Source organism: Fringilla coelebs, assembly GCF_963513975.1.
Source record: "Fringilla coelebs genome assembly, chromosome: 1".
Taxonomy (NCBI): domain Eukaryota; kingdom Metazoa; phylum Chordata; class Aves; order Passeriformes; family Fringillidae; genus Fringilla; species Fringilla coelebs.
This window is the reverse complement of record NC_140028.1, coordinates 118,169,174-118,187,745: the sequence shown is the minus strand read 5'-3', so window position 1 is coordinate 118,187,745 and position 18,572 is coordinate 118,169,174. Positions and strand designations below refer to the sequence as shown.

Here is an 18,572-nt window from a genome sequence, read left to right as displayed (position 1 = left end):
AGCAGTTTGCTCTTTCAAAGCACAGTACAGTGTATCTTAATTCTCTGTGTAGAAAACCAAATAAACAAAACAAAAAACAACCCTAATAAACTGCTGTTCTCCCTCTTTCCGCCTCTGCCCCTTGGATCTTCCAGATTTCAAGGGCCTGGTCTTAGTATGTTTATTAGAACTTCTCATTTGTTTACTACAAAATTTCTTATATTTCAATTATTTTAATGGCACAGAATTTGCCAAAAAGGATAAGGGTGCTTGTCAGAGCAATCCCAATGCTGGAACACAAGTATTCAGCTTGAACTTAAGAACCAATCATGTGAACAACCCTCCCCTAGAACAGCACCTTCCAAATGAAGTGAATTATTACTCCATGTTGGTGCACTAAGCCAAAGCATTAAAGAAGATCACTCATTTCACCACTATTTTTGCTAGTACAGCCCAGTAAGGTTACACTCTAGGCAAATACTAAAGCAGGACTTTTGGTCTTCAAAAGGCAGGGTGGGAATGAGAGAGAAGTATTACATAATTTTCTTCCCTATTCCCTGAATGTTACATCTCATCTTGCAAAGTTGTATTTGCAAGACTGACAATTAGAAAGACACATTTTACTCAATAAATAAAGTACAGAGGCTACTGAAAAGCTCTGTGATGCTTACTTCTAGCAAATTTTTGTTTCAAGAGACAAATTTTCTAATTGAATACGTGCACTGATTTACAGAATTATCCTGGAGGGTTTAACTCTACCAGCCCACATGTGGCAATTGCATGTTTAAATGTGCAATTAGCCACCAATTCCTGGCCATATGTTTTTGCATACTTCTTGGTGTCCATATCCTTACGTTCCAGTAAGATCTAGCATCTCAACCATCTCTTACAAAGACAGACAAGGAACGACTGGGCAGGAAATGCTGCAAGGAACAACCACGCATCTCTTCCTTCACCCATAAACTGCCACACAACTCTTACACTGCCCTGTCTCACACCACCTCTGTGTTCCTCTCACAAAAACTCTTGCTGTGACACTCCTCCACAGCTCCTCTGCACCAGAACTCTTCCTATTTGGAAATGTCCTCAGAAGACTAATGAATGCAGTGGCTGAATTACTTATGCGTCACTAGTTGGAAATAGATTAAGAAATACAACAGAACTGACAAGACATTTTCATCTTTGTTCACAGCACTGACTTAAGTACTCAATTGCCTTCCACTGTTCTGTTTGCAGTCTGTATTTTTAGCCTCTCAAGGATGGTATTTTCCTTTGTTATTGTACAAGATGTGCTGGTGACTGAGCAATATCATAATATAAGCAAAGAAAGCAAAAGTGTTTTCATTCAATTATGCAATAGACACCCAATGTTCAGTATTTGAAGCTCTGAAATGTCTATTTAGGAATAAAAAATGTACATAATATCTTTACAGAGTGCATTTAAGAAAGTAACAAACCTTGTCTTAGAAAGTAGTATATTGAAATCATTTTAGATATAATCTTTGGAGAAACCAGGAAGATCTCAGGTATAAATCACTGAAAGCAACCACTAGTCCTACTGTAATTAGATTCTACTTAATTATTTTCCTAATAGCTAGTAATAAGTTCAGCAATTCTTCCTTTTGAATGATCCACTTTTTTTGTCTAGAGACAATGACCTTGGAAGCACTTAAACTGGCAAGCAGAATTTCTCAGACTGTACTGAGGAATAAACAGATAGAGATGAAAACTTTTCCTTACATAGAAAAATATGCAAACAGTCAGGAGGAGATAAAGAAGTTTTTAAAGTATAAGAAGATTTGAGATACGAATTGGAATAAACAATAATAGAAATGGAGTGTAATTTCCTATTGAAAAGTTGGATATTTGGAAAATCATTGCTGCAAAAATAATGACTAAGACCTTATGGAGAGAAAGTTTCTTGCTATTTAAAAGCTAAATGCATAGCAGCAGATCTATAGAATGGTGGAAAAATCCAAGAGGAACTGGTCTGGAATCTTTGGTCCAGACAAAATAAAACTCCAAGAACAGTTTTTATTTTTGTTCCTTAAGAAACCAACAAACAAAACTATTCCCAAACTCCAAAACATGGAGACACACTGGCCAGAAAAGGGAGGAAAACAACCAAGTCGAAGCCATCCTTCCAGGACTTTACTGATTTGTCAAGATAAGCCAATTTCCTTTCAGAATTTCAGTTTCTGATGCATGTCAGCCACCACCCCCTTGAGCTTCAGTGAGCAACATGAAGTTCTCTGACTCAAGCTACTGAACAGTTCTATCTTTTCAGCTTAACTTTTTCTTTCAAAAAACATCAGAGCTACTTTCTTCACAGCAACTGACTTTTACTGCTGCCAGGGGGAAGTTAGGCCAGCTTGGAAAAGAAAAACATCAGCCAACAGCGCTGTCAAAAGAAGAGGAAGCGGCTGAAAGATACAGTCAGTGTCAAAGGGACCCCTGTGAAACACCCTCAGCCTGTGGGTACATCTGCAATCCCAACAAAGGGAGCTTCATTCTGCTGGGACTGAGGCAGCAAGAGCCTTTCAGCAGCTGAGCTATGTGACTGTCATGGCATGGATTTCTAATACTCACAGAGATTGATAATTAGATGAAAGAAACAGAGGTAGAGTGGTGTAACACCGAAGGGTCTTTACTATCTTCCAAAATCTGTTATGACTACAGTGGCAGTTTTCCAGCATCAGCACGGTTCTTACATTTTCCACCTGACCCAGAGGAAACAAAACTTCGTGGGCTGCCAAACCTTAATGAGATTGAGTTTGACCACACTCATGTAACACTGAGCTTCATGCAGAGAAAATGCTGGGTTAAGCAAACAGCAATGTGTTGTGTTAGTATTTAAGTATCAATGCAATATAGTAACTAAATCTATTCAGAAGAAAACAACAGACAATTCAAATGTTGATTTTCTGAATTACACTGATTTCAGTGAAAGCAATAATCATCTCCACAGTATTTTTAGAAAATAAATGGAAAAAGTTAGTAATCAAAAGAATACATTGGGTGATCACACTAATCTGTTCTGCTTTTCACATGAGACTTCCTGGCATGGTAGATAATTAAAAATCATAGGACAGCTGGAAAGAATGATTTTTTTATAAAGCAAGAAGCCTCTCCAGAGCAGTTCACATGCCAGACTTAAAGAAGGGTTTGATTTTTTTAAATCAGGACTTCTTGGAAAGAACAAAAAGCTGGACATTCAGTTAATTAAGACTTAACTACTATACTTTTCTACTTTTCAGTAGTTTGCCATCATTTACAGTCTTAAAGTCAGTGCAATTATACAAAGTAGACAGATGTATTTGTGCACCAGGATGCAGAGCTGTACAAAGGTCATAAAAATACAACTGTGATGAATGCTACTACTCTTCCCAGAGTAATATAAAAAGGAAAATGCTTCTAAAATTATGATTCTCAAGTGACCAAAATACAAACTTCTTTTCTATCTTTCTGGATGCTACAAATAATCTTCATGTCTCTTCTTGGTCACCTCCTTACACAACAAGCTTATCAAGCTACAATCCAAAAGTAAGAGATTATTTGAAAATTTAAACTTCCACAAACAACAGTGGTATGAAAAATTTTTGGTAAGACATTCACATCCTCAGGGCACAAGTTTATTAGTGTTCAGTGTCTCAAAATAAAAAAAAACCCAAAAGGTAATTTAATGTCCAGGCCCAAAATGGAGTCAGTAAAGCAATTTTCTCTGATGTTTGGAGCCTGTATGCAAACCATCACCTTCAGATTCCTTGTCCAGCTGAAAGACAATAGGAAAGGTCATAGAGCAACCTTAGGATTCAGTAGAAAAATATCTCAAGAATTCAACAACTAAGTAAGAATGCTCTTGAGACTGAAAATTTACTCCAAAAAGGTCTGCAAAAAGGCTAGATCAGTTATTTCTTCAGGATATGCAGTATGGGTTACTTAGGTCTGTAGCAAAGTAATATAAAGACATTGTGACTGCAATATGTGATCCACAATACATATTTGAAAGCAATGTGGACTCCCTGGAGCAGCATGAAAAAGACATTCCAATCAAATTAAAAAAACCTATGTGTAAGTAGTCTATAATAACACTTTAGAAATAGAGAATAATAAGAAAGAATCAAGTATGAGCCACTGAATAGTGGAAAGATTAATACTGACTTCAGTAATTTTGAGGTCTAGTTTGAAGAAAGAATAAAAACTTCAAAGCAAACAGCCTTTGTAGAATAGTTTGCACAGCAGGAAAACTGTAAAGTGGTTTGTAGTAACATTCCAGCAAAGCTATGATACAGGACATTAAAAGTTGCAAAGACAAGCTTTCACAAGGTGAGAAATATTAAGATGAAAGTAGCCTACACTTCATTTAATCCCTTGCACAGGTATGTTACAATAGGTTAAAGTTACAGAACCCAATTTTTGCATGCAAATTTACTACACAGAGGAGATGGTTGCACAGAAATGCTATTTATTCAACAAACCACTCTCCTCAATTTTAAAAAAGAGGTCTTGCAATACAACAGTTTTCAAGCCATGCTGCATTAACAGATGTTCTTTATTTGCTCCCTAATGCTCATCTATTACGACAAAATGTAACATTATACATCTGCCTCAAAGGAGAGATTTGATTTCCAGCTCAAACACAACAGATGAATTTTCCTTATCTTTATGAAATGGAGAGGATAAATACACTTAACCTCTGTTCCCCACCTTTCAATTAAGAGAGCTGAAAGACAAATCATAGCTTGTGCATTTTGAGACATTTAGACCTGATTTCTCTGAGAAGCAGCTGGCTCAGCACTTCTGATACAGCTCAGTGCTCATACTTCACCAACCACAAAGATTTCAAACCCAGCATTCAGAAATGAGGAAGACTGAATTGGTGGATACTTTTTAAATATTTAAGAGGCTTGCCTAAAACTGCTGCTTGCAGGCAGGTAATATGCAGACTTGTGCCCAAGTACAGCACAGTCTTGCAAACTGAAGAGCCTGAACACTCAGACATCACTTCCATCCTGCAACTGATGTCTCTCCACTGACTTACAAATGTGTCAACAACTCACACCTACCTGTGCACCCCTCACTGCACCACCCTGGTCCACTCCCAGTGCAGCCTCTCCCTGGGACTTTCAGGAGGCTGTAAGGCACAACATGGTACTGCAGTCCACAGCACAGCACAGGAGCACATCGAGGCTGGACTGACATTGCCACAGCTTTCAAAGCTTTTGATTTGCAACTATCTAATGCCTGGTTTTGTGGTAAGCCAATCTTGATTTTCATTAAATAAATGTTATCTGGGGCATATCAACGCCTCACATCCCCCCTGAACAATCTGCAGACACTGCAGCACCTACAACCTCTCCTTCATGCAACTGCTCAGCTTTGCACTACTTGTAAAGTTCTAATTCTTACCTCCCTTCTTTGTTCTCCATTTTTCTTTATGCTTAACCCCAGGCTACATGCCCAAATAGCAGGACTAATATTTCTTCTCCTATTGCTTCCCCCCAGTCAGGATCTTGTTTCATTCCCACCTGAACTAGAATTCCCTTCCTTCCATAAGCCCTTCACCCAAGAAAGGGGTATTTTGTTCTATCACTGATCTAGTAAACAGACTGTGTTCAGCTAAACCTGACAGAAGATTCCCTCTCAGAAGTAGCTGACTACAACTTTGCAAAGTTTGTAACATTGTTAGTTGATGAAGGGGGGTCAGTATATATTTTCAAGAGCCACCAAAACTTGCCTTTCTTCTTGATAAGGAAAAATGGCACCTTTTTAGATTTTCAAACATTGCACCTTTCCAAAAGCAAACTTTTCTGGACAAAATGTCACTATTGAGTACGTCCATACAATAGATATATTAATTAATATCACATCATGTATATTTATGCTATGTATATATATATTTATAGAGAGAATACAAGTAATATATAAACCAAAAATATTACATCATACTAAAATTATAACAAATTAAATTATGCCCAGCAAATTCAGTTGAAGGTCTGGAAGCAACTCCTATAATCCTAAAAGTGGTATTTCCTTCAAGCAGAATTTGTAAGAAGGGGTTGATGGGGGATGGTGGCAGTAGAAATAGCCAGCTTTGCACAGGTAAGGCCTGCAATTAAGCAGACTGAAGATTAAAGTAGTTCTGTGGGACTGCTACAAGTGTTCATCTTTCTATGTAAGCTTGAAGCTCTGTATTATGAATGCAGCCTCAAGCTACTTGATGGGTAGGTCTCTCCAAGATCAAAGACAGACAATTCAGCCCTTCTGTCATGATGTTCTTCAGGTTTTTGGTTTAGTTTCTTGGTTCTCTACCCTTAAAAAAAACAACAAAACCAAACCCACAACACAAAGTATACTGTTTTGCAGAACTTGGAATTTTCATTAGAACAAATAAATAGGGGGAAAAATGTTATTTTAACATTTTCAGCTGGTTCTAATTATATTCTGTGCATTCAAGCCAACAGGCAAAGATACTTAAAATAATACAATCAACTCTGGATGGCATCTTTATGTTCAAAGGTAATTGCTTTGCTGAAGGGCATTTCAGAATGAAAGCAACGCTGCTAACACCTACCTGTCCCATATACACTATTACTTCTTTAAATTAGTGTTGAACTATTGAAAGCTGATCAAGCTACAAATAAAAACAGCTATAACTGAGAAAGCTTTCTACAAAGAAATAATTTAGAGCAGAATTGCAGAAATACACAGTATTGTAACACTAATTAAAAAATGTGGAAACTAAAATTTCTAGTACATTAAATATATCAATAAAACCACACAGGCTAAGATGTGCATAAATACTTCCTTGGATGTGCATAGAGTTATTTGTTTTCATTAACAGGAACAGAACATACCAGATAAAATAAGTAGTTCAATAATTTCTGCATCTCCCAGATAGGCAGCAGCATGTAAAGGGGTCCTTTTCTCATTATCCTGTGGTAAGAGGGGGGAAAAAAGGTTTTATTTAAAATAAAAAAGTATGGTTTAGCATTTTGTATGTTGTGAAAAAAACACTGCATAAACGTTTATCTTTCAAATATTATACATTATATATATTAAAAAAACTATAATTACTCTAAAGACATCAGTCAAACTTACTAAGACAAGCATGCTTCTCCCTAAGGAGCTCTTAACACCCACATAGCCAACCACTGTTTTCCTGACACACACAGGATGCTCATCACATCTTTAGATTCACCCACCAGATATAAATCACCAGTTCTTGTCTCCAGAGACAAGAACTCAAGTCTGTCCCACACAGTTAAAACCAGCATGTTATTGTAATATGCAACAATTAGTGAGAAACATTTTCTTTGTGAAGTTTAAAGCAATTTCAGAAGTTATTATTTTAATAAAAAATAGAAAAGAACCTACAATGTTTAAGGGCAAAAATAGTGGAATCCAATTTCAACTGTTTCAATTACTGTTAATAAGAAAAGAGAAGACAGAGGTGAAATTTGTCTTGCAAAAAACCCACTCTGCAAATAACACCCAGTACTTTTAATTAGTTCAAGCTGATCTAAGGTCCTTCTGAAGGTACCAATAAGAGATCTTATTTATTCATGCACAATATATAACAATGAAGTTGCTCTTTTGAAAGATAAACACAAAATATCTTGGAACTCTTTCGGGATCAGTGCTAATTTCCCTGCACCAGTTTATAGCTTAATCAGAAAAATAAGATCACATCACAGTGAGTGGTAAAAATGAACAAGAACCAACCAGTTTGCTCTCTGAGGGAAGGCTGGTGAGAAATCAGAAAAGAGACAGATAATCAGTCAGCATCCTGGTTCTGGCCTAAGCTCTGCTTAGATCCTTTTAGTTTAGTTTCAAATACACTGGGGGTGAGGGATCAAGATAATATGCAGCAAGAAATTTTAAGTGGCAAGACATTTCTATTAATTCTACTGTTGTGTCACGACTATCATAAAATTAACACACATTTTCTATTGACATTTTATTGCGAAAAGCAATCTTCTCCCTTGCTAGAATAACCTTATTTAGTGAACCCTGACTTGACAGCTAGCATCATGTAAGAATAAAATTAGAGTTCATGGCAGGAAAGATCTTAGAGCAAAATTGGAGCTGAGACCCAAGAAGGTCGTCTGAAACATAAAAGACACCTTCAGAATTCAGAGCATTCAAACCATCCCCTCTACAAAAACATCACCACACACACAACCTCTTGCCCCAAACAACCCACTCCCTGCCTAGTCCCTGCTCAGAAAAAGTTAAAACTATGCAGTTCACCATATTAGCAACGCTTCCTAACAAAATATCTGAATTACATGCAAGAAATTCCAAACTGAGCAGTGCAAACCTGACACTGATGCACCCTAAGGAATCGATGCTACACTTATCACTAACACCACATAGTACCCCACCAATTTCTTGCCAGGATGTCTCAAATGCAGCTTACATATCTAGGATAAAAAAAGATAGGCCCCTGGCACTAAGGACTTGCTATCTTGGAAAAAAAAAAAGAACTTAAAAAAAAAAGGAGAAAAACCAAACACCGCCCCCCACCAAAAACCAACCAAACAAAAAAGACAAACAAACAAAACAAAAATGTAAAAAAAAAAAAAAAAATCTCCCACAAAACCAAAAACAAACAAGAAAAAATGAAAGGAAAAATACCAGATGCACAAAGGAAAAAGAAAAGCAATACAAATATTAAATTTACTTCCCTAGCTGAAAGACAGTGAAGACCAGCCAGCAATGAAAATCTGGTTTTATTCCTCCAGTATGGAAAAGAGAGCACCTATAGGTAGCTGGCATTGAAGCCTTTTTGCTAATGCTAAAAAGCCTACAAACTAGAGATTAAGGAACACGTAAGAATGAGTATGATAGTATATTGTCTGCAATTACATCATAGAGTTGGAGAAAATAAGAAAATAAGATGGGCCATGAGCACATTCTTCTGTAGAGACAGCATTTACACAGGAACATGAGAAAAACTGCATTCCCCACTCAACGGGCAAAACTCATTATCATAAAAATCTTCATCAGACTTGTGTTTTTGGTGACTTTGTTTTCCTTTGTGTTTTTTTTAACATCTCGGTGACAGAAGTTATATCAGTAACTAAAGTGATAGAGTGAAACAGAAATCTTCCAATAAAACAGTGGACAGAAGGGAGGAGTTTATCTAGAACTACACTCATCACCAAGCCACAAATACATTTTCCTGAAACATCCATGGTCCAAACTTCTGATGAGTTTCAGACATACTTCCCAAAAAACCCAACCTGTATTAGTGAAAACCCATCCTGAAATCACCAAGATACATACATAAGAGCAGCTTAAACACAAGCAACATTTCCACTCCACCACTCCAAGCTGTGAGTTTCCAGCCATGCAAATAGTTCAGTCTTAAGCTGACAGGTTGAAAACACTCAAAGCCCAGCTCCCAGTTCTGCAGCAGGGAGCACAAACTGGGAGCATACCCAGGCAGGAGGTTGGACATGTCCCTGCTCTCTGCAGCACCAGGGCAGCACTGCTAGGACACTCCGGGCTTGTCACTTTCTGGGTCAGCTCCAGAGATTGGAATTTGAACAATCCCAAGCCCCAGGGTATCTACCGACCACAAATATTCCGCATGCTGAGGGTTCTTTGACAGAAACCCAGGCCTTTCCTTCCCCCCTAGTTTCACAGCTGGCTTGATGCTTCCAAACACTTTTTAAAAAAAATTAATGTCTCTGTGCAAAAGGTTTTTTGTTTAGTATTTAAAACCTGGTTTTCAGAACCTGTCAAAAAAAGCAGAAATGCTGCATTGAGCAATCTCTCATGATTTACTTCCACTAAAGGAAAATTCTCATTTTGCTCCATCTGAACACTTACATTTAATGAATGAATTTTAATAAATGAAATCTGAATAAAAATAAAGAGAATTCTGTATTTTTAATGCTACTAAAGTACTTCTGAACAAATCAACTACTTTTTATTAAAACAAGTAATCATTTGATGAACAAATTTCATCTGCAAATACAAATTGCTGCATATAAAGCACTACTTTAAATAACACTAAGACAGTTTTCAGCCTTAACAAGGAACTTTGGAAGCCAACATGTTGCACCACTGGTATTGTCATACTAATATAAATACTGGCCCATTCTTCCTTTAATTTCATAAATTTAAATGACACTAAAAGAAATATTTCACTAGAGAAGGGATTTTGTCCATAACACAGAATGTAAAATCTAATACTATTGGTACTATTTAATTCCAAGTAGTGCAGTGTTGCAGCAGTATTTACAACACAGAAAAGCAAGTGTTGTGGCACCTTCATTTTCCAATTCAAAAGTCTGCATGGCAAATGGGACTATTACAAGTCTAAATCAGCTGTAATGGTAGTAAGGACACAGATCACACTGATTGTGTTAAGCAGGTTTTACATAGTTGAAAGAGAACTTTTACCTTTTAAAAACTTGTTTCCTGTGGAAACAACAAAGGAATTTATATTCCCAATAAGAAACTCTCAAGTTTAATTCCACAGATATTGGTCAGTACTGTCATTAAGCTAAAAAGCAATAAAAGGGCTCAGATCTTAAGGAATCAGTTTTCAGAATGATACTTCTGCATCACAAAAGCCCCAGCATCATACCTATATGTGCCTTTGCATTATGTGAAAAATACATAATCCTGCCATTCCCAGTAATTCCATTTATCGAGTTTCCCAAGCATTTAATCTACACAGAAGTTTGCATTAAGTGGCAATATGAGAAATGCATAGGAGAAGGCCTTTTGACCCTGCCAAAACCAAATTTGGAATAAAGTGACATTGACACTGTGAGCTTCTTCATAAACTATAACCTAGAACAATGGTAATGCCACCTTTGTTTCTTTTGACCTAAACCAGAAGCTTTAAACGCTTCATTGCTTATTTTAGGAATCAAAACTTCTACAAAGGACAAATTAATGCTAATTTAAAGATTCAGGTTTCAAACCTACCTCTTTTTAAAGTACCCTTTGAGTAAGTGTCCTTTGAGATAAAACAATTTATTACTGGTTTGGGCTCTATCTCAGTAATTGATTTAGATTAGCCATATACAACTACAGTGAGTTTTACAGAGCTAGATGCCTTTAAGGCAAATCTCTTATCCCATGCATATCCAACAAGACTGCCATAACCAGTCTATAACTCCCTCAAGAGTACATTAGAATATAACTTCAATTTGCCCTTCAAATAGTTCAACATCTACTGATCTGGAATCTTTGAATTAAAAGCATTTTCTGAAATAGCCTGAATGCAACTTCCCCCTTCATAAAAAGTCCTCTTTAGCTATCTGCTCTTCAAAACCGAATTCTGCAATAACACTTTAATATACTCTCATTATTTTATGATCACAGTTACAAAACATCTTTTAATAGGTGTTTTGTGCTGTATAACTTGTCATCTGTCTGCTTCTAGTGCCATCTGTTCCTGGTAGAAATCAACCCTAAATACATAATCACAAATCTTGAACAAGTTTCAATTCCAACATGCCCGCAGTAGCTTTAACAAACATTGCTTTCAAATGAAACTGAGTTTAAATATAACTCCTAAGTGTATTTTTCAGTTAGTTTAGAGAGACAGGACTTTTCAACCAGTATGATGTATAACTCCTTAGTTCATGGAAAATGTCTAAGAAATTATTACAAAGTATTTCCAATTCTTTGATAGTGTCCAGTATCACAGTGTGAAGTCCCAGTGGTACTCTTGGGAATCACTAAAACAATTTTAGTTGCAAATTTTAGTTACAAATTTTAGTTGCAAATTTCAGTTGCAAATTTTGCTACAGTTTTTAGAATAATCATTTCCTTAGGCGGAATAACTGTCTACTCTAACTAAATTTTTTGCTCCTATATTAAAAAAAAGAAAAAAAAAAGAAAAAAAAGAACACATGTAACTATTTGAATATATGGCCTTTACATTCCAACTTTAAACTTCTTAGAAGTTTACTTTAGGTAACTGATTCCAGAAATGAGGACTAACTCTTCAGAAGTATGTTAAATCCCAACTCTATCTTAGAAATACACAGCTAGCATTTGAAAATTAGTGAATTGAAACTAGAAGAAAAAGATTAACTACTAGACTTTCAAAACTTGTAAATTCATGAGAAATTAATACTGTATCCCTACCCAACCTTAACTGTTACTCATCTGCTATTTCTTTGGATTTTTTTCTTGGTATTTTCAAGTCAATTCTCAGAACTTCGCATTGCCAAAAATCAACAAATTTCTAACTAATTTTGTTTGACATAATTTTTGGAAGCAGACCTCTATTTTCTCCCCATATTTCAAAATTAAGATGCATATCCAATATATAGAGAGAGCTAATTTAACACTAATGGTCCCCTGCATGCTTAAAATATGAAGAAAGCATGACAGTAACCACAAAACCAATACATATTACATGGCTAACCACAAAGTACCCTTTGAAGCCAGACAATAGATACATTTTAGTTGAAATTATTAGATTTGACATACTGACTGCATTAATTTCTTGAACTAATTCTCATACTCCCATTTGTATGAACACTTGTACTGCATTTGCAAGAAACATTTTTGAAAGCCCATCATTAAACTTTCACTAGTAAGACCTTATCACTACTCATTAAATTTCAGGACCATCTTCATGCCACCTGTTAACAGGGCAGAGCAAATCTAGACCTCCAAACAATCACAAAATACCAGGGAGGAACTTTTCCCATCTTGCCCCTTAAGACAGAGTGACCATTGATGAGAGAGACCTTATCTTGTAGGAGAAAAGAAGTGGTTTTAGCAACAAGGGTGACATAAGCCGTGATCTGCCAAATCCCACTGTTGTGCCTAGTTAAGATCTTCAGTACCAGTTTAACAGTGCATGCTCCTTACTTGTTTCTAGCTGATAATAATGATAATGATAATAGTAACAACAACAATAATAAAAACTGGCACACTGGCACACCATGGAATAAATCACAAAATCTTTTACTCATGGCTACCATTTGTGGTGCTGTGAGTTTGTGGAGGCCTTAAAAAAACTGGATAGCAGCTGCAGGTTACAATAAAAAAGAAAAGATACATCAGAAGAGAACTACAAAGTAGCCTGGAAAAGTGTTACCAGAGCACTATTTTATGACAAACCAGGAGTTTACCTGAAAATAAGTAATTCTAAACACCTGTGTTCCTCAAGAGCACAGGCTCACAGTTTTCTAAATTGTCACAAGGAGCAATAATAAAATATAAAATCCCATTGTAAGATACTTTTGAGTAAATCTACACTGGCCGACAAAACAACCATGAAGCACCATACTTGTAGCATGTTAGAAGAAATGACTACTATCTATATAATTGCAAAGGAGACACTAACTTCCCACTCCAAAATCTGATTTTCCAAACATCAAAATCTCTCAGCAACTGCAAATGGTCAGATTTTGCATATGGGCATATTTGAGAAACAAGACAAAACTTTAACTTGAGTCTGGTGAGGAGGACAAGCAAAATGGGGGAAACCCACGCAGAATGGCATTAAGAACTACAGCAATGAAAAACTGTGATCTATTCTGATTTTACTACTTATGGCTGTTATAATTGGCTAAGAAATTTGCCTATAAAAACTACCAAGATATATTCACATTTCCACCGTGAGAAATGAATGAATTAGAGCAATGCAGTAAGACTTGGTCTGGAAACCTCCTTCTCCTGGACAGTAAGTTATCTGTCATGGTAAAAACCTAAGAAGGGGGAAAAAAATTTATTACTTATGCCAAATTGGAGTTTTAGAGTCTATAAAAACAATGACCAACTGACCAACTACAATGCATTTCATAACCAAACAACTGTCTTTTCCTTTTCTGAATATTGAACATCCCAGGCAATCAAATTTCTTTCCTAACATGAAACCCGGGGAATATTTCAAGTTTTCCGGGAAAAAGTCAAACATTTGAGTTTTACCTTTTTCTAGAGAAGAGCACAATGACATTATCTGTTTGCACACCATTCCACATTGCACGCACACAAATGAGAATCCCCACCAAGAAGGAGGAAGGAAAGAATTCACATTGCATGGCTTTGCTGTACAGACATACTTGGCAGCTCCAGAAACATCCTTGTTTAGCATGATGCCTCTTGGCATTTTTAAAATTTTTGTGACTGAATTTAGGCTAAAGTTCACAGAACAGCACTAAAATCCCTGGAAGATAATTTACTTCCCATTCAGCTAATAATTCTAGGCAAATAATAAACCTAAAACTGATAAAAATCTCTATCCTTACTGAACCACTGCAAACAATTCATGCACAATATAAAAACAAAAGCACATTGAAGGTGTGGTTCATTTCTAAAATGCTTGAACACTAAAAGCAATCTTAATCTTATGTTTGCACAGAAAAAACATCATTTTATAAGATAGCCCATTTACATCTTTTTAGTAATTTTAAATAACACTGGAAAATACCTTCTATAAAAATTGTACAAAAAATATTGAGAGCTCAAGTCACGTGAGCAAACATCGGATGCCAAAACTACTCTCGTCTAAAACACAATCTAGTCTTTGACTTTGGCACAGAGCAGAACAACTTGACAGGAAGAGGACAGGAGAAAATTTGCTGGCTTAACTTTTATTGAATCCCAAACTTTAATGTCCATAGAAACTCAGCTAAGTGAGATTTTAAATGTAAGTTGATACTGCACTACCAAAAAAGATTGGTAAAAAAGGAACCTAAAGTTCAGAACCATTCATGTTGTTAAATAACACCATTCCAGGCATCTTGCATTAAATGAGTTAACTTCAAATGCTGTCTTACATGACAAAAATTAGGTACAAAACACCATTCAGGTGTAATTGTTTGAAGCTCTATTCCTCTTATAGGAGTGGCCCCAAAGAAAGACACACAAAAGAAAGTGAGTCACACTTAGAGCAAGGAACAGCTATTAAGCTTCAAACTTCATCTAAGATTATGATTGCTGGATCTTGCAGCCAGCTAATGTCTCATTTAGAACATGAGAGTAAAAAATTCTCATTTAAATATATACAGTAAAAAACCCCAACAAGTCATTTTGATGTGGTGAAGATGTTTGAAAAGTGAGATTCAGTACTTGAGCATGCTTTGTTCACACATGAGAACAGGAGTGCTTAAGGTGTTCTGGTAGGCATTACATCTTTATTTGTCTCAACTAAAGAGGTCCACAGCAAGAAGACTTTTTGACTTGCTGTCAAGTATTTCAAGAAGCAGATTTTGAAACAACTAAACATCTCTGCATTTTTCCCCTTCCAAGTAATTCAACTCAAAACCATTTGTCTTCAATTATTCTTTCTTGAAAGTACTGAGTCAGTGTTTTTTGGAAATATTCATCTTCTCATACCCTTTAACCTTGATGTTCCACGCAGATTTTGTAATATTGCCATCATAATTCTGCTGGTCAGGTTTTCAAACTTGTGTAGGGAACAAGTACAGCTTGTAAGAAAAGCTAAACCCAGTTTTTTACGTGCATCTACATTGTTACATGCTTTGTAGACACAACAATATTTTTACACAACACATAAACATTTCTGGCTGAATTAGAAAGGCCAGGATTTCTTGTGAGCAAACTCAGGCATTCATTTGGATATTGGATAAGGACCTGAATAACTAAGCAGGTTTTGCAAGCTGCTGCTCCCTTTCACAGAAAAGTTCCAACATCAAGAACTGGTCCTATTTATCACTAATAAAGGTTACTGAATTCTTGCCCAATACATAGAATGAATAAAGAGCTATTCTGTACCCTTTGGTAAGAGCAACTTGATCTCACAGTGCAGCTGAGGCAGCTTGGAGGTACTTTCCTTCCTTTAACTCGGGAAGAAAAAAAAAGCAACTTTTAGGGCCAAGACAATTTTTTAGCACGCTAGATCCCTGTGGGGGGAGAGAGAAAAAAAAAAATCACTAAAATTAAAAAAATACTCATCCATTAACCCCAGAATTCAAAACTCTGCTATACTAAAAAAAAACCAAACCCCACAAAACCCCAACAACAGCCACCAAAAAAAAAATAAAGACAAAATCCCCCAAACCAATAACATATCAAAGAAAATACTTGCCCGTGGCTTTATCCTTCCCAAATGCCAGTTATATGATTTGCAAACTTTTAACTGGTAGGTATGGCAGAAGAAAACCCCAGCTTTTAAACAGAATGGAGTTGCTGATAAGAAAAATTATAAATAATTCTGAAACTATTTCTGAAAAAAAAATAGCAGCAACATGAGAAAACAATGGATTTTCCATAATGAGAGTACAGTGCTGTGTAGCACATTATGTAACCCAGCCTGTGCTCACAGAGTGGGCTGGAACAGGGGCACTGCCTCGTCTTACAGTGTCATCATCTGTAATGTTTGAGGACACAAATGAGAAAATATGCCAAGAGTGAAATCAGTACAATACAGGCTCTGTTTATGCTCCAGTGAAAGATCACACACCACACTAGGTAAGGTATGCACATCACCACCACAGTTTAAATCCAGCACATTACGTTCGGGCCACTGACACTTTTGTTCAGAAAAGCTGGGGTTTCTGCCCTTTTCATTGCAAAGGCAAGTGCTCCAATGACAAGCACCGATGTAAAACAGATATTTGTCCCACTAACTGCATTGTCTTGCTGACAGCAAAAGATGTGCTTTTCAGGTTGTATGTTTAACGTTAGCACCCCTTCTTGGAGCAAGCCAAAACATTTTCCTGGTGTGTGTTAAGCTTCAAGAAGTAAGGTCATCTAGTTGGAATATGCAAATCCCTCCTTTTAAGAGACCTGTGCACCATTCTGAACTCCAAACAGCATCCAACACAACCTCTGCTAATTCAAACCTATGCAAGAAAAATCCTGCAGAACACTTATATTCTGAAAAACACAAGTAAAATGAGAGTAATAAAACTCCCATCCAACAATGGAAAATGAGAAGTCCCTACACTGATCACAAAATAAACCAAACAGAAAGCCTCTGACAGTGAGGATAAGAACTCATCCAAACCTGCTGGTTACCTTAGGATCAAAGTATCCTATGTGCACTATTTCGTAGGCTAAGTGGACACAGGAAAACTTAGAAGATAACTATCATTATAGGAAAAGCTTGCAACAACTAAGGCAAGATACTTGCACTCCTTTGAGACAGCAAGTCAGCATCATGTAATTTATTTATAAGTTACCATAATTACACATATACATATGTATATAACTAGTATTTAACACAAATTCAAACAGAAATTAAATTAATGGTCAGGAAGGATGATAATGATAATGTAGGACTTCAAAAGATTGGAAAGAGAACAGAATTCCACTGGTTTTGGAAACAGAAAGGTACAGGCTGATATCACAGGCCTGAGAAAATACCCCCTCAAACTTCATAATCAAGACATTGTATATGAAATTTTGGAGCATGCTCTTCAGCAAGAACTCATTGTAAAGGACCTTCAGTTCCTTTACCTGACGCCAGTATGAGCTTTTTCAGGTCCTACTGACAGTAGAGAAGAGTCCTCCTCCTGGGGTATTTATGGGACAGCTCTCCCTACATCATGTAGCAAACAAACGAGAAACACTTTGTTTTCACTGTTTTTGATGTATATCCATCCTTTATTAAAGGAAATTTAAGGACCTTAAAAGATGCATCTACCTCATGTAGAGCTTCTGTACAAGGGCCAAACTGGACAAAGGAAATGAAGCTTACTGATTGGATATCCCGTAGTAAGACAGCTTCAACAACTTGCATAGTGGAGAAAATGATCTTGCTCAAAGGAATGTTACATATGTATAAAGGGTTTTCATCCAGAAAATGACTACAAATAATCAGTAAATTCAAATCCTATCTTGCTTTTCCCAGCAATGCCCTCTTTAAGGGCTGTGTCTATGTTGGAAGCTAATGCACATTAAGACTATTGGACTTTTGTCTTCTCTCTGCTCTTTCAGTGGGGATGTTCTGTTCTAAAATACCAATTCTTTGCATGTCAGGCACAGCAACTGCCAAGAATAACTCCAGTAAGCTCTAACTATTCAAGACCTTGCCTCTAGCTTGTTTTGTAAAAGCAGCAAGAAATGCATAACTTCAACTCTGCTTTGAAGGTTACAATCTTAAGCAAAAATCACTAAAAGTAAAAAGGCAAATTAGACATGATCTACAAAGTCATTATCACTAAGAATCATACAGGAGATTCAAAAACAAAACCCTTGAAACTTTAAAAACGCTTCAAACTTTTAAATTTGAAGTAGTTATTCAAGGCTCTCTACACCAATGAGAATTTTTCAACGTTAAAGAAATCACAGTGACTGAAACAAAAGCTGTCTGTCAAATTCCCAATTACTGCAGAAGAAACTCAGTGTTTGGCCAATACTGTAAACCACTGCCATGCAGACACCCAGGCTTGTTTGCCCAGTTTAGCAAGCAGTAGATCCACATTAGCATAGTACTGGGCAAGCTTACTAGGCCTGATGAGAAGGAGGATATGTTTGCCTGAGTAGCACACTAATATTAACTCATACTAAAGTCTCTAAAGAATAATTCTCATTTCCTGTTCAAGGCAGCAGCATGCCATGTAAGCACAATGTTCTTCTCAGTTCTACCCTTTGCAATGGTAACTTTTCAAGAGCCACTGCCTGTAAGACACTATGGG

The 18,572-nt window shown here is 36.5% G+C and overlaps 1 protein-coding gene across 3 annotated transcripts in view; it reads right to left on the bottom strand.

Moving 5' to 3' along the window:
* The window catches only part of ANKRD28 (ankyrin repeat domain 28), a 120,167-nt gene that overhangs the window by 45,063 nt on the left and 56,532 nt on the right, over positions 1 to 18,572 (bottom strand). For all 3 annotated transcript variants that reach the window (XM_084222324.1, XM_084222323.1, XM_084222322.1), the window contains exon 3: positions 6,837 to 6,915. In XM_084222324.1, the coding sequence (XP_084078450.1) occupies positions 6,837 to 6,915 (79 nt within the window). The remainder of the gene's footprint in view (positions 1 to 6,836; positions 6,916 to 18,572) is intronic.